The sequence below is a fragment of the Prorops nasuta genome, unplaced genomic scaffold, assembly GCF_024137725.1.
Source record: "Prorops nasuta isolate Cenicafe-Biocafe unplaced genomic scaffold, Cenicafe_Pnas_1.2 PNAS00010, whole genome shotgun sequence".
In the NCBI taxonomy this organism is placed as follows: domain Eukaryota; kingdom Metazoa; phylum Arthropoda; class Insecta; order Hymenoptera; family Bethylidae; genus Prorops; species Prorops nasuta.
The window spans coordinates 1596670-1618991 of NW_027116807.1; the positions used below are offsets into that span (position 1 = coordinate 1596670).

General features: G+C 35.1%; 2 protein-coding genes across 3 annotated transcripts; one reads left to right on the forward strand and one right to left on the reverse strand.

Moving 5' to 3' along the window:
• The first annotated feature begins 410 nt into the window (after nucleotides 1-410).
• On the forward strand, nucleotides 411-8608 carry ca (claret). The gene is made up of 20 exons (XM_066732235.1): nucleotides 411-827; nucleotides 1041-1499; nucleotides 1618-2063; nucleotides 2141-2298; nucleotides 2377-2771; nucleotides 2847-3024; nucleotides 3130-3341; nucleotides 3460-3641; nucleotides 3725-3852; nucleotides 3940-4074; nucleotides 4177-4311; nucleotides 4406-4532; nucleotides 4606-5171; nucleotides 5365-5697; nucleotides 5794-6154; nucleotides 6250-6587; nucleotides 6731-7581; nucleotides 7661-7794; nucleotides 7863-8041; nucleotides 8126-8608. Exons 2-20 carry the CDS (start codon nucleotides 1075-1077, stop codon nucleotides 8387-8389), a joined length of 5547 nt encoding a protein of 1848 aa, XP_066588332.1. The 5' UTR covers nucleotides 411-827; nucleotides 1041-1074; the 3' UTR covers nucleotides 8390-8608.
• Nucleotides 8609-8747: 139 nt separating this feature from the next.
• Nucleotides 8748-16184, reverse strand: LOC136776601 (phosphoenolpyruvate carboxykinase [GTP]-like). Of its 2 annotated transcripts, XM_066732252.1 has the most exons (8): nucleotides 15780-16184; nucleotides 13446-14121; nucleotides 11934-12194; nucleotides 11654-11838; nucleotides 11115-11509; nucleotides 10663-11010; nucleotides 10234-10500; nucleotides 8748-10050 (listed from the first exon to the last, which is right to left on the reverse strand). In XM_066732252.1, the coding sequence occupies exons 2-8, from the start codon at nucleotides 13688-13690 to the stop codon at nucleotides 9592-9594; spliced, it is 2160 nt and encodes a 719-aa protein (XP_066588349.1). In that variant the 5' UTR covers nucleotides 13691-14121; nucleotides 15780-16184; the 3' UTR covers nucleotides 8748-9591. The 2 variants fall into 2 exon arrangements, with proteins under 2 accessions (XP_066588349.1, XP_066588350.1); XM_066732253.1 differs by lacking the exon at nucleotides 15780-16184 and having other exon boundaries at nucleotides 13446-15076.
• Nucleotides 16185-22322: the final 6138 nt, after the last annotated feature.

A 22322-nucleotide genomic window follows, 5' to 3' on the forward strand; every position in this document is an offset into this window, starting at 1 on the left:
TTATAGGAGTGTAGGACATTGTAGGAAGTATACCACTGATATTACGAACAGACCTAATAATTTTACCATAATAGAGACCGTGCACACCAACACAATGATAGCGAAGTGTCAATGTATAACTGTATACGTATAAATAAATTACACTCAAAAATTGCGAAAATTGACCGATAGTTTGCGCTGATAGTATGCATATACACCAATAACATTCTTATCTCACTGTCATTGTGCTAGAGTGCACGGTCTCTACATATAGGCTTTGTTCTTTTTCACTGCACTATCGAACTGGTGCAATTAGTTGAAATAAGACAAACATATGTTTTATCGCTCTAACTTATTGCACTAGTGCAGTAATACAGCGAAAAAGAACAGACCTATAGTTAAGCCTACGGCACACTATGCTGGATTTCGTGCTAGAATGCTTGCTAGAATTGTGAAGACCAATGATGATTCAGTTGTGAATTAAATATAATAATCTCATTGGTCCTCACAAATCTAGCAAGCATTCTAGCACGAAATCCAGCATAGTGTACCGTAGGCTTTAGGCTGCGTTCGTTTATGTACTGCCAGTGCTGAAAACCTATATTTTACGTGACATACATTGTAGAGTTTTAGTACTCGCAGTTAATAAACGAACGCATCCTTAGTGTAGTTTAATGCCTAACCTCTATTAAAAGCTACTAACCTCCATCAAACTCTGTCAAACTCTTGCAATTCTGATGACCAATATTTGTCAAGGGCAAAGTTGCCTGACAACTGTTTTGTTGTAAATGTAAAATATGTTCTTTATCATACAATTGTCTTTAGCTTTATTTAGCATAAAAACTTTGGTATGTATTAATTTTATCTGCTTAATTTTTTTTTAACATTTCCATCGGCTAGTTAATACCTTTATTTTAGTATGTTGTCAAAAATGGTCAAAAAATAGAATTTCCTTACATCTGAGCTTATAGTTTCTGTAGCCTAAATTAAATTATAATATATCTTCTCTCATCAGTTATAACATCTCAGATAAGAAATTGATTGGTTATGTTTATTTGCAGGAATAATATAAGGATTGCTCTACATATATTTAATATGAGTGAGGAAAAATCTAAAGGTGATCACAAACCAGGAGAAGAAATTCGAGACCAAAATTTATTTGAGCTGAAATGTCTTGTCAAAGCATCAGATATACAGCATTGTACTCAATTTGAACAAGGATCAAAATTCTTTTTGGCATTTACAACAAAAAATGCAGAGCTCATTCTTTATTTAAAGAAGCACAAAGCTCATTTACCTATAATTAAGCGTATACCATGGTTTCAAGCACCTTATAAAAACATTTCAGCTTTATGCTTTGATAATTCAGGGTCAATGCTTTTAGCTGCAAGCATTGATGGTACTTTATATATTATTCCTGCCTTACCTCTGACTGATAAAACATGTACAGCTGGAAAAAGTTGGAATTTAGATGATATTACCACTTTTCCAACTATCAATTCTCAAACTAATTATTCTAGGTAAATACAACAAATAGTAGTAAAATCATGCTATTAATATTTGATAGAAAAACATAGTGAAACATTTGAAATACTTATTTGCGATATTACATTCATTTTTATTTTTCTTTCCTCTCAGGCCTACTGCTATAGCATGGTGGTACGACAATATCACATCTACCAATGTGGCAATCATTGGTACTGAGTATGGAGAAATTATCATTTTAAACTTACATACTGGTCAGAAACTCGAAATTGTCCATATTAAAGGACCAGTAGCAGCATTCAATATTTGGTCAGAGGAAAATACCAAAAATATAATCTTATTAGTAACAAGCCAAATTAAACAACAATGGCGCTTAGTATTGGCAGGGGAATCATATAGCTGCTTATCTACTGAAAATGATAAATGCAGCTCTCTCTTGGGCTCAAATAATACTATTTGTGATAATTCTCAAAATTTTTCCACTACCAGAGCAAGACTTCAAGGTCTTAAGCAAATGTCAGTTGAGAAGCTGAGTCTTCTTAGGCAGAAACTTGTTGAGACTAAGAATCAGAGTCTCAGTGAAAGTCTTCGTGGTAAAAGTAAATACATTTCAAATTAGTTTTGCTTTCATGATTTACAACTATTGCTCTTATATTAAGGTTTATGTTTGTTAAAGATTCTAGTCAAATCATGGATTCCGAAAAAAATGTCGATAGTGATTTAGGTGGATTTAATCTTAAAGTATTGCCAGCTGATACTTATATCATATCCCAAAAATTTAAGAAGGATCAACATTTACAACTATATTATCAACCTGAATGGAATCATATAAGAGTAGGAGACAAAATTTTCATTCATTGCTTACATCAATATTTGCTATTGTGCCATTATTTTCTAATATTCTTATTTCAGATATGCAAAACGGAAGACTATTCAACCCCAGTATCATTTCACAGAATACCATTTTTCTGTGCAGATATTTTATTGACTGGTCAATTTTTTTTTACTACTGATTATTCACATCAAGTAATACATATAATGTCTAGTCATTTATCAAATACTCATGTAACTGGAGATAATACTTTAAATTCAGATTGTGTTATTGGTAAGTTTTCTTTCAAAAAAAGTAAAGAAACGATAATAGCTGTATATCGGGCGCCTGATTTGAAAGAGCAAACTCCTGTGAAATTCTCTGATGCCAATGAAAATAATTTACCAAAAAAATTGCAAGATCTTGAATTAGAGTTGCCTCCTTTGGAAACCTGTTTAATAGTAACTAATCAATCTGTATATAAAATAGTACTCAGGTTTGTATTCAAATTTTTTTAGTCATTTCAAGGGAAATATAAAATGTCAGTCTAAAATATCTAATTTAATTACAGAAAATCATTATTATTAGTCTTTGCACGATTGATATTGGAGAAAAATGAAATTGATAAAGCGATAAGAATGGCATCTGTATTTGGACTGAATATAGATCATTTACTGCAATATGCTGGAGATATCCATTTGTCTAATAAGGACTTTATTAAAGCAGTATCTTTGTATAAACTATCAAAGGTATATAATTGCTATAAAAATTATTAATATATGTTAATTTACTAGAAGAAATATAAATTTTATTCCAAGAGAAAAAAATGCTTTAACTAAACATTTTATTTTCAGTGTAAACCCCTTAAGACAGTATTAAAATTTGCTTCCGCTGGTAACACTTCTGAATTCTTAAGCTATTTAACGCAATGCTTGTCTTCTCCTGCTATCGTAGAATTACCGATTGCGACCAGAATACATTTCTCAAATTTATGCATCCTTGCTTTTATCGAAGTAGCACTTAGAGCTACACCGCAACAATCAAGAATAATCTACAAAGACTTTTTGTAAGTGCTAAAAACGAATTATAAAGCAGTTTTTAACTGTTCCACGTTTTTATGAATCTATTGTCATATGCCTAATTGTTCAACTTCTTGCTCTATAATGAAAACATTCGAATTTCAGGTATTTTCTATCAACGAATAATTTCTATGACGAATTATTAGCTGTAAATGTCGCAGGTCAAACTTGTCTTTGGGAAATTTTGCATTACTTGTCCGCTCAAAGAGGTCTTCACGCACAAATGCTAGAAATTGCGACAAAAGCCGCATGCTCATTCAATTCCACCAACTTTCAAAATATTCCTTGTAATATGCTAAGTTCTTACTCAGCTTTAATCTTTACAGTATGACTGAATTCTTGTTGTCTAAAGTATTAACTTGTTTTTCAGATGGATTATTAATTTGTTTGAGCGAAGTAAGTTTAATGCAATCAATGCTATTAGATCCTGAGTTGGCTAGAAATCATATCAACTTTGTTTTGGAGAGCCTCCCGAATTCTCAAACTTTTGTTCTACAAGTAAGCTCGAAATAAAAGTCAGAATTTTTTATGAATTAATTTTAGACAAATAATATATACTAATAATGTTATAAATAATCTTTTTAGAGACTGCTAACACTATACGATCCAACAAATGCTGTGTTAAGACCTGGATTAGCGCGATGTAGAGCAAGACATAGATCAATTTCGTATAGCTCTCAATCCAGTCAGTGCGAATCCATGGATCTTACGGATAATTTTGTAAGTATCGCTCATTTATGAATAAGGATGTTATAAATCTATGAATCAATTACTTGAATGATAACTAATAAAAAAAATTGCTAATGATAGAAATTTTTACAGGATGCTTCTGATAATTTAATAGAAGAAATCGTCGATACTTTTTTAATCATTTTACTCACGCTTATCGATAAAAAGCCTTCTTTGAAACAAGACTCTGCTTTCCTGTACAGTATTAATTCTTTAGGAATTAAAAAAGTAAGGGCTATTAACGAATTTCATAAGTTTTTATAATAGTTATATTATTGGTTATACTGTCTATGCAATTAAGTCATACAATTTATTTGAGTAGGAAGAGAATAATATACTGACCCACGTAAGCTTTAAAAGACGGCCATTGAATGCTGGATTTTTACACGTGGCTCTCATCAGAAATGGGAATGTTTACACGTGGGGTAGCTCCCAGCACGGCTCATTAGGTTGTTATATTGATGTGTACAATGAATTTTTATGATATATAATTAATATTATAATATTAATTATATATTTTAGGAACTGGACCAACGGTATTGAGATTTGGTTCTCCACAAGCACTATACTTTTTTCGGAGTATGCAATTGGAAGTACTTGGTTTGTCTTGCGGATTCTGCCACACACTGGCTGTGACAAACAATGGCATATATGCTTGGGGAGGAAGTCAGTACGGCCAATTAGGCCTGGGAAAAATACTACAGACTTCAAATCCGGAATTGATAACATCCTTAGCTCAAGAAGTGATTATCGACGCTGTAGCTGGACAATATCATTCGGTTGCTTTGACAAGCGATGGAAGAGTTTTTACTTGGGGATGGGGTGTTCATGGCCAATTAGGTCACGGAAATACGGATGAAAAAACAACACCTACTTTGGTCAAGTCATTACTTGGAATTGTCATTCGCCACATTAGTGCTGGCTACGCTCATACTTTGGCACTTTCAGCAGACGGTGTGGTTCATGCTTTTGGCAGCAACATCTTTGGCCAATTAGGCACAGGTGATACTGTCAAAAGTTCTGTTCCGCTGAAAGTATCTACGCTGCCGGAAAGAGTAGTTTTAATCACTACAGCTTATTTTCATAACGTAAGATTCGAAACTTTAATTCATTCGACCTTTTGACCATTTGAATGGAATATATTATCTCAATATATTATTAATATATATTTCAATAGTTTTTAAATAACCAATAGCTTTACACAAAGAATGAAAAATTATATTATAATTGAAAAGTTAGAGTGGTACTGTTGGCTTAAATTTAATTTATTTATTTGAATAGCTCGCAGTTGGCCAGTCAAATAAACTATACATATGGGGCGCAAGTCCACAAGTACTTAAAATGAAAGCACACGCACAAAAGAATCGAGTTTTGGAGCAAATTGATATGGATAAGAAGCAAAGAGAGATGGAGGAAGCTAAAAAATTGGAAGAATCTTCGACGATAATAGCAGATAACAATAACTTTAAAGAGACACCCAAACATGCGCCAAATATATACAAAAATAAATATGAAGGTATGAGCACAAAAAATGCTGGAATGCTAGAAGAAGTTCAAACTCACCTGAGTCCTGCTTTAATCGATACGAGCTTGGTAAAGGGACAGATAGTACAGGTTTGTAGTTAAATATTTAGGTCTTACATAAGTTTCTAAATGAAACTTACACCAATCTATTAATTCTTAACATTTTTTAAAAGTTAATTTGGTTAGATATCCACAGGCTGTCAACACAATGCTTTGTTAACGAGGGACGGCTCCTTGTATACCTGGGGCAGAAACACAGATGGACAAGTCGGCAATGGCACTAAGCGCGAAGTTCCTATCCCCACACCTTTGTATAATAACCCGGCATCTATTTTTATAAAAGTACCACCTAGGCACAAAAAGAGAGAAGTGTTCGAAGAAGTTGATGAAAGCTCTAGTAATTTTGCTGATACCGATTATTCTGCTTCGAATGATGGAGAACGATCGGAAGAATTGGACGCAACTAAAACCGAAAAAACAATTAATCCTGTGATTAGATCGATTCATGTTTGCTGTGGTTATGATTATACTGTGGCTATTCAACCAGGTAAAATGACATTATTCATTTTGTATGCAATACATTGAAGATAATTCGTCACTATGTTCTGCCTGGTATATAATTTTGATATCTTTCTGTTGTAGTTGGTACAGTATTGGCTTGGGGAAATAACTATCGTGCACAATTAGGTCGTATACCTACGAAAGATCCGAGAGAGGGGGGAGAAGAGAAGCATGCCATCATTAGATCTACGAGAAGAATTATACGACTTCCTCAAGGGTCTTCATCCTCTGTAGAAGTTCCCACTCAAGTTCCTAATATACCAGCTCCAATCATCTCTTACAGGAGCTATGATATCCCATCGCTGGTCGGGTCTAACAAGCCTTTCAGTTTAATAGAAAAATCACCTGGAGAGTTAACACTGCATTATGTGCTTGAACAGTTTAATGGTATTTACGATTCTACCAAAATAATGGATAAGGTTGGTACATTTGCTTATATGTGTCGGCTCTAAAGGAAAAATTATAATTAAGCTTAAAGAAAGATTTTTTACTTTACGCGCATTAATAAAATTGGATTCAATTCAATTGATATGTAATGCAAAAATGTAATATTTTATTACAGAGCACGGAGCTAAAAAATTACCAAGCTTGTTCAAAATTAGCAGCTCTTCAAAATAACGTAGCTGATGCATTTTGTTTTCAATTAAAAGCTATATATACATCGAGGTCAATATCGTCTGAATGCGCAAGGAATGTGCAGTTAAATGACGCATCTCCCTCAAATGCAGATTTGGTTAAAAAGAATAACGATTTAAATCCAGAATCTACTGATATGTCACAACAAATGATGAAAAATACGGAGCTGTTTAATCAACAAGTTGAAAAGAATCTTATAGAATCTGTCGAAGATTCTGCTTACAAGATACAAATGAAAATATCAGCAAGCAAATCGCTGAATAGTTTGCAGTCATTAGAACAAAATTTATACTCGTTTGATTGTCAAGGTGGACCTGAACAATTATGTAGAGACAGTTGTGATGACACTAGTATGATTACCGAAGACTTGAAAATCGAGGATACCGATTTTGAGGATTCTACAAATTGGGATGAGAGCATTGTTACTAATTTCAATCCCAAGTTATTTCCTAAGGATGATTCTTCTAATTCCTCTGATTCCTTAAATATTGAATCTAATAAAAAATCAGTGAAGCAGACTGACAACAATGAGAATATAACCAACGATAATAAAAATGGGTCAAATGCCAAGAAGAATAATATAATGAACGAAGTTGTAAAAATGTTAAAACACTATTTAAATGAGGTAGAAAATGATACAGACGAAGTTAAATGTAAAATATTGTATAGCGCAATAGAATTTTGGCTAGAACATTGTTTGCCAATACAAAGTTTGGAGAATGTATTTATTGAACATATTGAGGCTATTTATTACTCGCTAGGATTAATCCTTTTTTGGTACGCTTCTTTCTAAATATTAACAGTTAAATATTTTTTATGCTAAATAGAATATTTATTTACTTTGTTTTATTTTTAGTAAAAATAGTGAAACGAGCAGTGTAGATACGAATAAAAACAACGAGAAAACTAAGAATTTAAAAATAGTAGACGTTTTCTCCTTAAAATTTTGTTTAAAAGTGTGTTCAATGATCATGCAGTATATCGAACAAGGTAATTTTAGATTAAATTACAATTTTTTCTATTTTGAAAAGGCGCGAGAATATATGGTTTTATTCTAGGTCAATTAACACCAGAATATATCAGTCTTTTATCGTCCATGATGGCTGACCGTTATGGATTACCCTTAGCTGATTATCCAGGCTCAAGTGATAATGGTAGCGTTGATCAAGTAATGAAAGGAGTGATTAGCGCGTTATCTTCTCAGGATTGTGAAGCGAAACCTTTTGTACATATCAAGGTAGAACGATACTTTAACCGACATAAATTTCAATATGATGATGTAAATTTTCTTAAGATGAAAAACTCCTTTTCTATTTTACAGGATGCAGTAGAAGTAAATCGTTTATTGTCAAACGAGGAAGATACCTTCGTGTTTACTTGTGGGCATCAATTTCCGATTTCAACGTTTTACAAAGAAGCTCTTCCTAAATTGGAGGCGGAATTATTGATGACTAGACAGTTAGTTCTCCCGTCTACTGCGCAATACTTGGAAAAACTTTTCTCTGAAACTAATAAGCCTGATATTGTTTGCCCCACGTGCATCCCAAATGCTATAAAAAATTTGTTAGAGAAACCGGATGATTGAAGAGTTATGTGTGTGTGTACCTGAATTGATCATTATTGTTGTTTAAATTGTCAAAGATATTGAGACATACTATAACCGGCCGGAACGGAACAGTTTTAAGGTTTTCTTACAAGGTGATTATTTTTAATTATTTTACTACATGGATGATTTTCTTTTACACTGAAAATTCCTTTCGAATTCGAACCAGTTGTTGCTTATTGATAAATTATTTAATCGGTATATCACCTGTATAATCGATTGAAATTTGGTTATGCATCGGCCAACGAGCCAAATTACTAATATTTTTAATTAAAATACAGATTTCGTTTTACATTTTAGCCTATAAAAGGGCAAGAGAGTAGGATATTAAATAAAAAAGTATACTAATAATCTTATTATATTATAAAAATTTTAAAGAAAATATAGCGTACTGTGATAGTAAGAAACTGACAATCCTTACTTTTGTTTTTCTTATCCATTTCTACCTTTATATTCTCTATACGAAAGCGGATTTCATTAAATACATTCGACAAACTTTGTTTAGCATAGACTGTAAAATAATTTTTTATACTGAGATTATATCTTATATATTTACATCGAAAGCGATACGTTATAGTTTAATATAATATCAGGCTATACGCAATTTTAAGTATAGGCTTTGTCTCTTAAAATTGTTAATTATAGTAAACAAAATTTTGTAGTACTTTTATTTTTAATTTGCTTTTGCAAGAGTTTCTTGTAATACTATTTACATATTTACACGGTAGATTTACACTGCGTCTTACAGAATTTTTTAATACATTATGGACTGTGTAAAATTTTAATTTCTACCATACTTTAATTGTTTGTTAGAATACTCTTCATTTAACGATCCTAAATCGTCAAATTGGATAGCATTTTAAAAACATGGCTCTTAAAATCGATATCAAAACGTTTCTCCGTATACCTCTAAAGTTAACCTATATTTAAAGCTATTTTTTTTTGCAAAATACTCTGATTTATATATATAGTAGATAAATATAAAATTATTTTGTGTATAATTTTTGCTTTTTCCTATTTGATTCTTTGTTTTTTCCTTAAGAAAAATATTTCAACTTTAGTAGCTTAAATTATTGTTTATATAATTTAGCAGCTATATGCTTTGTGTTACTGCATTTTTATACGATCTGATGGATCTTTGGAAGACTTTAAGTTTTTTAAATGGAACGATTATAAAATAAAACCTACAATCTTTCAAGATTGCGCTTAAGCTGATTGAGTTCAAACTCGATGGCTTCTGGCAGATCACTTCCGACCTGGGCATCAAAGTATTCTTTCAGGTCGTCCGTTTCCTTTTGCCAGAAATCTTTTGGTAATCTGAAGAGCTCGTCGAAATCAACCGATTCCTTCAAGCCTTTCAAATTAATCGATTCGGGCGTTGGCAACAGGCCAATTGGGGATTCCCTGGCGATGTCCTCCCCTTCGATTCTACGTAGGATCCAGTCAAGAACACGGGAATTCTCACCGAATCCTGGCCAGAGGAATTTACCATCGGATCCTTTCCTGAACCAATTAACATGGAAGATCGCTGGTAATTTCGCGTTTTCTTTTTCGGCCATTCCCAGCCAGTGAGACAAATAATGACCGAAGTTGTAACCGAAGAAAGGCCTCATCGCGAATGGATCGTGCATTATCACTTTAGCCTGTAATATTCGATTAGTTCATATCAATGGTTAATGAGAATTTAATCTGTTAATGACATGAAAATGTGGAGTTCTGTTGTGAATAAAAAAAAAATATATTAATTGTATAGAGATCGATAATGACAAAGCAAAGAAGAGAATTTGATGGGTAAATATTAAAAATATTACGAGTGAAAGATTAACCTTATGTTCTGCGGCTGCTGTTGCTTCAGAGCGCATGGATGCGCCAATGAAGACTCCGTGTTGCCAGGATCTAGCTTGATAGATCAAAGGAACCCCCTCTGGTCTCCTTCCACCAAAGAGAATTGCATCGATCGGTACACCTTTTGGATCCTGCCACAGTGGGTCAATTATTGGGCACTGATTTGCTGGTGTGCAGAATCTTGAATTTGGATGAGCAGCTGGTGATTTTTGTCCACGAGTCCATTCATTTCCTCTCCAATCAGTTATCTGAAATCAATAGGTTGTAGAATTACAGTTGATGAATATCGTCCGTAGACTATGCAACAAAATAAAGAATCGGTCAACGGAAAAATCAGTGTGTTTATACGAAGAGATCCATTACATCTTATACATGTATACATATTGTATTTCGCATGATTTAAAAATTACCTGAACGTCTTCAGGTATTTCCTTTTCCATTCCTTCCCAGTACACTCCCCCATCGTCGGTAGCGGCAACATTGGTAAAGATAGTATTTCTGAATATGGTATCTATGGCGTTAGGATTTGTAGCTCTGCTGGTACCAGGTGCGACCCCGAAGAATCCATTTTCAGGATTGATGGCCCGCAGCTTTCCTTCGTCATCGAAACGCATCCACGCGATATCGTCACCAACGCACTCAATAGAGTAACCCGGAAGGGTTGGCTTCATCATTGCTAAATTTGTTTTTCCACAGGCGCTGGGAAAAGCTGCTGCTATATAACGTTTCTTTCCGCTTGGACCAGTGATTCCCAGAATCTAAAAAGAAAAAAAATATATCAGTGGATAATTAAAGCTGTAGGTTAAATTAAACAAAACACGATGATGTACTTTGTGTGGAAATATATAGCGAAGGTACTAACCAGCATGTGTTCAGCGAGCCAGCCTTCTTTTCTAGCGATAGTCGATCCAATTCTAAGGGCAAAGCATTTTTTCCCAAGGAGGGAGTTACCCCCATAGCCACTCCCATAGGATACAATTTCGTTTTTAGCTGGTTTGTGCAAAATAATGGTTCTTTCGGGATCGCAAGGCCACGATGGCAAGACTTCTACCTTGGAATCGCTGTTTGGCGAACCAACCGAGTGCAGGCATTTCACAAAATCATTGTTTCCCAGTACTTCCAGCACCTTGGAACCCATCCTCGTCATTATTCTCATGGATAGAACGACGTAAGCCGAATCGGTGATCTCGACTCCGATCTTGGATAACGGAGATCCCACGGGACCCATGCTGAAGGGGATTACGTACATAGTGCGTCCTGAGGAGAGAGCAAAACAACTGAGAATTAAACTCTTGCATCATTCGTATAGGACAAGCAAATAGTAACTATTTCATCATCGTGTCTATTTCTAAATCTAACGAATCTTCGAGGCTCGAATCTGCGTTTCTATAAATAACTCACCTTTCATGCACCCTGGAAATCTTTCGATGATCGCCTTATCCATGTTGCTCGGTGATATCCAATTTCCTAGCTCACCCTTGACACCTTCGCGAGGACTAGGAATGGTATCGCTCTTCAGATCCGTACTGATGAACGTACGACTTTCGACTCGCGCAACGTCTGCAGGATTTGTCCTGGCCAACCAACTGTTTAGAAAAAGAATAAGGATATTATAGATAAATGAATGCGACATTAAATTTATTTTCTGTCTGCTGAAATTGCTAACTAAAAGGACCCTCACCAGTTTTTATATTTTGGCAAGGCTTGAATGGTCTGATTTTTCTCCAGCAACTTGACCAATTGCGCGTTTTCAGCATCGCTACCGTTGCATATGTAAATGTCCTGCGGCTGACAAAGAGCGACGCATTCCTCCAGATAAGAACGAATCTTTGGTGACAAGGTGACGCCGGATCCATTGAGAATCGCTGTATTCCCAATGTAGTCGTAACTCTCGACTGCGCGTGGAGTTTTTACCGCTTGAGTGGCAAAATAATTGTTAAATCTGAAATAAGCAAAAGACAAAAAGAATAAATTATCTACATGAAAATACAACTTAAACGTATATAATAACTTTGACAAAAATTGTACATATATAATTTATTTCGAGCTGTGACTGCAATATTGTTTAATATTTGTTAAATAACGAAAGATAAGATTATACTTTCATTGACAAGTGAGAAGTGCAGGGTAAATGGAGATAAAAGTGTAAGATTGGATCTAGCGATCGTGTGCGGATTAAAGAGTTTAAATTGTAAAATTACATTTACCACGTGAGTCGTCGGTTGGGAAGGAGGAAAGAAAAGAGTATTATATATATATAGTAGTAGCTTAGTCACGGATTGCAGTTATTAGGAAAAAGCTGAAACGGTGTCAGGTGCAAATTCTCATTGTCTCGCGACAGGGTTTTTATGGTTTACACTCTCAGCTCAGGCAGCGATCGATGGATCAGCAGTTGCCATGCACAATCGATATATTCTCGTGTCAGTCATTCCAAAAGTATTGAAATTCTTTCCACCGTATTAACAAGCGCAATTATAACAAAAGACGGCTACTCGTTCATCTCCATCCAATATGTGTAACGCATCGTGAAAATGGCAAAGTGTACACTGCCACTTGTAAACCTGTGATAGAAAAAATGCTGGCTTGGTCAAAACGTGATGTCTAATATCCAAAAAATGTCTCATTTGCAAACGGTTACCACTCTACCTAAAACGATTAATTATTTTCTCGGCAAACGAAATATTTTTCTACTTTTTTACCGATAATAAATAAAAGGACCAACACCCACCCAACTGCAAAGTAAAAAGTTGTTCAATAATTACATTTGCAGCTCATTTCTTACATATATCACTGCCTTTCTCTGAAAAAAAAAAAAAAACAGAAAAACAAAGCAAAAACGAAAAACATACATTGCTCGAAACAATACATCACTGTAAAAAAAAGTGAGAAATGCAATAATTATTCTGTACGAATACAAGGAATTGAAATTTGAAACTATATTAAATATATCTCACACAGAGCAAGAGAGAATCTCCTACATTTGCATAATGAAATTGATTATTCGTTGCATCAGAGAGCATCGAACACGCACTGTGCAAGCAATTTTTGTTCAACTTTATCAATGACGATGTCTCGATCGAACAACAATCTCCTTGTTAAAAAGAGATGGTTAAATTTTTCACGGTCCTTTTGACTCTGCAGAAATCGAGAAACTGTGGAGAAGCGAGTGATTGAAAAAATTGAAAAGACTTACGTTGGATAGATGATTTTGACGGAGTGTGGCATTTTGACTGGATTGTTCCTGGCGAGCGTTAGGATGGAGTATGTTCTTGCAGAAGATTTAGGCGCTAATTGTGCACCGTGACAGTTGACCCTGACGAAGGGATGTATCGAGGAACATGTGAACCGTAGTTTAGTTTGAGCGTGGGTGGAATAAGCCGGTGAAAAGCTGGAGAATTGCGACGAGTAACGTCTGACGAAGGCTGTTCGGAGTGTCATGTTTGCGAATGAGTTGGTCCTGCCTTTTATAACAAGTCCGCGCGCGCGGACACGGGTACGGAATAAGGTGAATCTATACGGAGTCCTCCGGACGAGCCTTCCGTTTCCTGCTATCCGATTGGTCCGCGTCACTGGGACTTTGCTTCCGGAGAGAAGTGGGAGCCAGACGGATCGAGAACGACAGAGACTTTGCCTCCTGATTTTCCGCGAGCTTAGCTTCCGAACAGCTTGTGGGTATCCGTGGGTGGAGGCGTGGAGAGGCTACTGGATGTGCGCCGTGGGCCACGATGGGCCAGCCGACGCGAAGTTCCCGCCAGATTCCGCTTGGACTCGCAGTGAAAATCAGTGGTCCCCTACACCACACGCGAGCCAAGTACCTACCTGCGTGTGTCTCTGCTTCGCAACTCAATTCACCGTCTCCTTGCACCAATCTGCTCGACAAAAATTTATAATTATATATATATATATATATGTATGGTAATTTAGGCTTTTGCTATACGTTTTTCAAAAGATTCTATGATTTTGCTTCTATTGTAAGTAGCTGCTAATTATTACTACTCGTTATATTGTATAGTCTGGTTTTTCAACGAACAACATTAGAGCACAACGATAATTAAAACATGCTAATTAATAACGAGTGTTCGAGTAGAGAGATACGGGAGGTCTGTTTGAAAAAATGGACTATGTATTTAATAGCTGAAGGAATCGTAAAGAGGAAAGAATACATGCATATTCTAGCTCTTAACGTGTCTTCCAGTTGATCCTAGTAAATAATTGATGATGACTGCATTTTGTTTTCTGCGGCGGCGCGGAGCGTCGGTTCGTAATGAGGAAAAGATTATCGTTGGGTGGCTCAATATAATAAAAAGTTGATAGTTGAGTAATTGAGAAAAGCAAAATCAGATAGATAATAAATTTCTATGAAATTTTGAAGAGAGTCAGAGGAAAATATGAAATAATTTCACGCGCACAAGAGACGACTTGTAATATTTTTCTAAATTGCACTCGTTGCTTTTGGACCTTGAAAAGTGGAAGAGATTTGAATAATTTTATTGTTGGAGAAATGTAAATTTTAGGATTGTGCGAGATAACGGAGAGGTTGAATATTTGTTGAAAAATAAAACATGTTTATTGTCAAGATTTACAGTCTAACGTGGTCGGTTCCAACGTTCAGCGAGAGATCTCAAAGTTCAGTTACCGATAGGCGATAGCGGGAAAAATTCCAATTAAATCAAAAGCCTCGCTCGATGCATTGTCGTTGCTAAAGGAGACTTTGATCAAGGGTCTTGGGAAGCGCGTGTCATGTATCAAAGTTAACACAATATGATTATCAGTTTTAATTGCCAACGCACACCGGCGTGGCGCGTTCCATCAAAAATTCTCAGCTGATAGATAAATACGGGGGGCTCCCCAGACCGTCATCTTTCCTACTACACCCCCTCCCCCCTCCCCAATCATCGTTATCACAGTTAATAATTATTGTAAGAGGAGAGGTTTGCGGAAAAACTGAATAAATCTATTTTTATAAAAACCTCTACTATAACAATGGCTCTAGATATCGATCGAAATTTAAAACAACACTTTATAAACAAAGCACCTGTTAGCCAACCCATGCAAATAAATAAAATTGATATGATCATTCAGTTTTACTAAAAATTCCTCAGCTTACAACAAAAGACACATTTGAATAATATAATCGGTATAACAGTCAATGACAAGCATTTTTATAAAACTGTATTTTTCCGGTATTCCCTGAAAACTCCTAAATTCTATAAACAGCCATTAATAAAACTATATACATAAATCGATAATGGAAGAATATTTTAGGTGAAATTATCGATGGGGACGGAACGGCAGCTCTGTCAAACTGATAAGAGCATGTAACGATAGTAGGGGATAAATGATCGTAGATTATGCAAAATATGAAAGTCCAATCTGGAAATTGGACAGAAAAATTGTTTGGGTGCAATGAGACAAGTGGCGTTATCGTTTCGTAATAATAATGATTATAATAATAATAATAGTAATAAGCGAGTGAATTGTTATAAGTAGAGAAGGGAAAAGGAGGAAGTTTAAAAGTCGAACTTACCGAAAGAGAGAGAGAGAGAGAGAGACAGAAAGAAATATATATACAAAAAGAGTGGGAAGAGGCGGAGATGGAGTAAAACCGAGTGACAAAATAACGAGGAGTCGAGATGTTCCAAGAGACTCGATCGGATGGATTGGAATTAGAGGGTGAAGGGGGTGGTGGTGGGAGAGAGGAAGGTTCCTTCTGGTTTTTTCGTTAATCCAATAGCGATCGAAGGCTGATGAGGTATCAGTCGTGACACTCGGGCCAGTACTGCGGCCTGGAGACAGTGTTGACGATCGTGACTGCACGCTTTCATCGAAAGTGGATTGGGTTGGAGCTGTGCGTTGGAAGCAAGCGTGCTACGTGTGGCGGGCGATGCTGCTTTGCTATACGATAGGAAGTAAAAGCGTCAAGTATCGTCGCGCGATTAGAGTTGGTCGCACTAAATTGAAATGGTTACCAGTCGGGTTTTATAGCGGAGCCTTAACAGCAGAGCGGCCCGCTCTTCTATTTTTCTTTAGGCTCTCTCTCTCTCTCTCTCTCTCTCTCTCTCTCTTGCACGCGCTATCTACTAAGCCGCTGCTTCGGCTGCTCGCCCGCTCGTTCGCTGAACGACGGTTGGCCTGGCCGCTGCCTCTCAGGATGCTGCGTCCAACGCGACTCGCCTTTCCGTACTTACAGCAGAAAATTGTTTACTAGCCGCGCGCGCCCGCGGAGAAAACGCTCATCGCGTCGATTTGACCAAGCGTTATTTATCGCAACCGATGCTTTCCTTAGGTTCCAACGATTCCTCCTTGAATATTTCTGGATTGGCTCTGTCAATACGTCAGAGCGATGGTCTTTGATCGTTAGATCGGATAGATTGTACAGCAATCGATATTTTTCTTCAAATGTCAATTTTTTAATTTTTTATTGTTGTTATTGAATATTGTTTGTTGTAAAATTCCTTATGCGTGGGAGGTTTTTTTTTGCTTGACGTTGTATAAATGAGTCTGACAATGGACAAACCTCGTAACTATCTTAGCCATCTGTATAATCAAATTATTCCAATTTATTTCACTTAACGACTATTCATTGCGGAAGTAACACATATTTTAGATTTGTAATTCCTTCGATGCTATATCGAACTGCTATATTTCCTCTCGATTATCGATATCCTGCGTGGATTAACTTTATTTTGCATGCATTTTTTCTCTCTATTAATAAATTAGTAACGTTTGTCTATAGGACTATCACACACATATGGACTATAATTTTTTCTTTTTTATTTCTATATTTTCTTGGTAATATCAAAGCCTTTCTCATCGAGCAAATACTGTATTACAACCAAAGATATTGGAATTCAGAATTCAGCATTGATTCTGTTTTGTGTTTACACGAAAGAGTCGAAATTCCTGTTAGAGAGGGGGGATTAAACCGATCCTCGAGTAGATAGTAGACTCAAGGTTGCAAAATGATTCGTAAATATTGAAATAAAGCTGATGAAAAGAAAGCCGAAGTTGCCGGGTGCGGATGAGTTTGGTAGTGCGTAAATCTCCAGATGTGTGCGAGGCAAGATCGAAAAGAATAATCTAATTTTCATTTGGGATCGAGAGAGGGGGGCAGCTGTTGTATTGAATTTAATTTGAGTAATCTGTAAGATTAAATTATGATAAAGAGAGAGGAAAATACTGCAAAAATTCGATCAATAAATGATAACTGATCTAAAGTTGCATGGATCTTTAGAGGCTTGAGTGATTGACGAATAATTATCGATGGATTAGAGGAGGTAAGAGGGAGGGGGGGGGGAGGAAGATGTGGTCGAGAGAGGCTCGTTTCTATGTCAGAGAGATTAGAGAACCTGATTGGTCGGTATCGCGAAAACTTCGTGGGAGATTCCAAGTGAGCAGGGGAGGAGGAGGAGCGGTGAAGAATAATTACAATGAAAGGTATATAACTATATTTAGATAAGAATATACACACGGAAAACAGAAGGACGTAACCGGGCTTCTCTCACACGTGCCACCTGAGCGAATTCGTCAGCAACCAAACCGGTTCTAGTCGAGCCCACCAAAAGTTCACCTGTCACTTTCTAATCTCTTGCAGTAATTCCCACTTGCGATCGCTCCCACTCACCACTCGACTCTTACTCTCATTAAATATCTCAAACTTGGACTAAACCCTTCTTATAGTATATATGTAGTATTCTATCATTTAATTTGTGAATATTTTTCTTGACGAAGAGTGTATAGTAGTGAGTTTATTTTTGCCAATAATATTGTTTACTATACCTCTTTCAATAAATTTAATTATGATAATTTAATCATTCATCGAACCTTAAATTTATTAAAAGAATAATATAAATAGGGTGGATGATTGATGAAATTGGAATAAACATTTTTTCGATCTTGACTCATCTATGAAAAATTATATTATTTGATGCTATTAATATGTATTTTGCATTTTTAAGGCGATTAGCTTTTGATTAATCTAAGATATACTGGGCTAGATTGGAGATATTAGAGTTATAATGCTATATATAAACTGATAGTACACGAGGATGCAATGGATTTTCAAGTTTACATAGTATATAGAAAAGAAATTATGGGGATTGACAAGTTTAACAAATGTTGTGATTCACGTTAAAATTTAATGCAGGCGTTTCTCTCTCTCTCTCTCTCTCTCTCTCTCCCTTTTGCGTAAACTTGGCCTTCGAATGCAGTTTGCTATATACTCCTCGTGATATTTTCGCAAAATACCGTATAAAAGAGGTAACACCGGTGTTTACCATTCGTATCTCAGCATGATAACGATAAAAGATTATTGTCAATCAAAGTATAGAAATCAACAAAATCTCGTTATTACAATAAACTTCCAACTCTCATTTCGCAACGGTAGAAAAATTATTTGCATTGGAAAAAACTTATCGTATACACGTCACGCGATTATAAAGATCCTTTTTACATTGAGCGAAGAATTAGATCGGTCGCATATAAAGAAAAGGATGATAGGTCGGAATAAGCCGATGCTAGCAGTGTGTATATCTTATATATTTCTTAATAAAGACTAATTATATCAGAATAAAAAATAGTAGCATCGAGCAATGAGCTATCAGTATTAAGTAATTTATTGAAGCGCAGGAAGAGCCTTGCTAAATATGGATGAAAAATTTAATCTTTTTTTCAACAAATATAGGCGCTTCTATTTCATATAGAATATTCAAGATAATTAAATTTTTTTAATAAAATACACATGAACAATTAAATGACGTGTTTTATTTAAAGGTACATAATTTTATGATATACCATATATTGATGGACAGTATAAACTATATAAAGCTTTTATTTTTAAATAAAAATAATTTTAATTATCATAATTAAAAAGTAAAATAATCAGTTGGACTACTATATTATTTCATCTAATACTCTTCTTATAAATAATGATAATATTTAACTGTACTATAATATTCTTATTTTCTTTGTAGAGTGAGATTCGTCTGATAATACTCGCAAGGCTTGCATGAATTGGAGCCCAGTACAGAAATGCGAGCGATGAGTGAAAATATCAAATGTCGTTAAGAAGAAATACCTGAACCTCCTATGCAGATTTGTTAATGAGAGAAAATGGATATCTATTGAAATGTCTTCATATATTGTTTATTCAAATTAATTCAATTAAAATTTTTCACGGATAAATAAATTCATATCTAATCTGACAGTCTTGTTAGTTCAAAGTATAAGTATCGGACGTCAAATATTTTTACGATTTTAACTTTTAAATCAGCATTTTTCTAAATTATGATATAATTTCTTTCTTTTCTTTGCAAATGTTATTAATTTCAAGTAGGTAATCGAATAATTCGAATAAGGTAGTCTCTCGTCTCTCTCTCCCAGACATTATTCACTATTAACCGGAGGGAGATTCATTACGTCACTACCACAATTGCGCCATTCAATTAATTATCGAAATATATGCGGAAAGAACAAAAGAGTGCATAGTTGCAGCATTATTAGGAAAGTTAACATTTGCCTTAAGTAAAAAAGGAGAGGTTCGTTAAGAAATACAAAGATCACTCAAGATTTATCATCGAGTCAGTTAAAACTGGTTTAAACGTTAAACTAATCTCCTCGTTAATTGCAACCAAGTGTACGATTAATTGCAATTTAATTTTGGATTCGTACGTTAATTAGATAAACCGTTACTGTTCACTATCATTGCAAAAACTATCATCGCGTTACCTATATATGATTGAACCGATTCATTTCTCCTTTGTTAATCGATAAACTCTAGAATAATTAATAGAGTGATAAACCCTCTTGGAATCATTAACGATAATGTAAATTGCATCCGCCAATGGTTTAATTAGCAAATAATAAATCTCTCTTCTATAATCGTCTTTGCAATGTGGTGTCTGCAACACGTTTCATGATTTATTGATATATATATGTGCCGCAAACTATAGTAATTATTATTCCGCAAGCTTCGATTGCTGCAAGGAATTATTCTGTGTCAGATCTCAATAATAATAACAAGAATCACCTGACTTTCCTGAGGTCATTTAAATTGTTTGAGGCTCAAGTATATTTCGTACACTCGAGTGCTCCTTCGATAAACGATTGTTTATAGAGACCGCGTGCACACTAATACAATGACAGTGAGATAAGAATGTATATAAGTGTATATGCATACTATCAGCGCAAACTATCGGTCAATTTTCGCAGTTTTTGAGTGTAATTTATTTATACGTATACAGTTATACATTTACACTTCGCTATCATTGTGTTGGTGTGCACGGTCTCTATTTGGTACCTACGATGGTATTAATTAGTATAGATATTATTTATTTTCTCAAAAATGCACTACGACCAGTACTTGTGTCACTCTTGTCTCTATAAACATGAAGAAAAACTATTATCCCTTTTTTTCTGTATTCTTGAGTCTGAAGTTCTTCGCGTACTTGAGCGTAACTCGGCATAAACAAGTCAATATGTATTTAATAATCGTGCGCAAACTATTTATTAAAATATGTTTATATCTATATTCGCAAATAAACATATGTTCTCCTCAAAATTTCCTAACAAATACATAATATTAATTAGCTCTTCTCGATAAATCTCGGGTATGATAGTTGAAAGTCTATTCAAGCAATTTATCCATATCTCTAGAGATATATGCATGTTACTATATTAACTTGTTGAATTTAATCAAGTCATTATTTCGAAAAAGTATTTTGAAAATTATTGCTGTCAATCGTAGGTGTTTGAGTTCATTGCAGTAAGTTCCCAATGTCATTGAATTGGTGAATAAAAATATGCGAAATTTCTTTAAACTCTCGTGAAAAAGAAAAGCACCGGAGAACAAGAGTTCACGGCACTTTTGCAATTTAATGTGATACGAAGATTTCTGTATCATGAAGGGGCTCACGCGTTTTTAACATTAAACGATAAACACGAGTTCCATTTGCTGGTAGAGATAATGAAAAAATCAAACAAGAAGAAAAATGCACATTGTTAATTTTGCATTCTCTCCATACTACCAGAGAAACACTGTTGATGAAAAAAAATCCAAATAGGGCTGCTAAAATTATTATGCTTACTTAATTTCTTGTATATTGCTCTCCTTAAAATTATTATTAATAGATAGCGGATGTTATTGAATAAATAATGATATGTGGGAGACTAAACTATGATAAAAGAGAGACTCTAGTATTGATAACTATAATCTTGGAATATACATAAATTGCCGACAGCTTAAAGCTGTTTTTAATGTTGAAATGCAGCATCTATTGTCGAGAAGCTCGGATTATCTAGGAAATTATTACAAGAAAGGGGGAAATTCTCCTCGTATAATATTAATTACTCTCGATCGATTATTATTGTAGTTATAAATGCAGGTGTGCGACAGTAAAGTGTAAATGTGTGCGATTATACAGACGTTGATACTATTATAGTAATTTATTAATTAATTTCAAACGAAGAGAATGATCGTGCAGAGACTCTGATGTTTAAAGATGGAGTGATCGTTATCGTTAATTATTGGCATGCGGACAATGCGTGCATTCTTGAAGGTATAAAGCTCCTCCTTTTTGTATAAAGAAAGGCTTTGTGCATGTGTGTGTGTGTAAGTCAATAAGGGAAGAAGAATTCAAATTATTTGCTGCTCGCGGATGGAATCTTACTAATCGTTCGAATACGTTGTGCAAGGTGCCCCGGTGGCTGCGGGAATAAACACTTTTCCTATAGATTAATTTTTACATAGCTTAATCTCACTTGTTTACACTGAGAATCGAGAAAAAATGTCATACGATGCTGCATACTTGTATTTTTCAGTAAAAAAAATCACAGAATGATAAAAGGACAATATAAAGGGAAAGGATCTTAGGGTTGCTCTCTCGTCGATCCATAATCAGCCATTTTTTTGGGGAAAACATTTGTTGTAGAGGGTCATTGACCTTTCGCCAAGAGAAATGTTAATCTGATTTTCAATGCTGCAAACGGTGTTTATGACCTGACGCATAAGGAGGCTCGCCTTCTGGCCTTTGATAATCCTTATCGCGGAGATTATTGCATAACCGAAGGCTCG

What these genes read in the sequence shown, in the direction of transcription:
- ca (XM_066732235.1), top strand. Translation starts at nt 1,075, where the DNA reads ATGAGTGAGGAAAAATCTAAAGGTGATCACAAACCAGGAGAAGAAATT. An exon ending in CTGAATGGAATCATATAAGA is followed by an intron (nt 2,299 to 2,376) that starts GTAGGAGACAAA and finishes TTCTTATTTCAG; the next exon opens with ATATGCAAAACGGAAGACTA. An exon ending in CTACCAAAATAATGGATAAG is followed by an intron (nt 6,588 to 6,730) that starts GTTGGTACATTT and finishes ATTTTATTACAG; the next exon opens with AGCACGGAGCTAAAAAATTA.
- LOC136776601 (XM_066732252.1), bottom strand. Translation starts at nt 13,690, where the DNA reads ATGACACTCCGAACAGCCTTCGTCAGACGTTACTCGTCGCAATTCTCC. An exon ending in GGCTCGCTGAACACATGCTG is followed by an intron (nt 11,011 to 11,114) that starts GTTAGTACCTTC and finishes TTTTCTTTTTAG; the next exon opens with ATTCTGGGAATCACTGGTCC. An exon ending in CAGCAGCCGCAGAACATAAG is followed by an intron (nt 10,051 to 10,233) that starts GTTAATCTTTCA and finishes CGAATATTACAG; the next exon opens with GCTAAAGTGATAATGCACGA.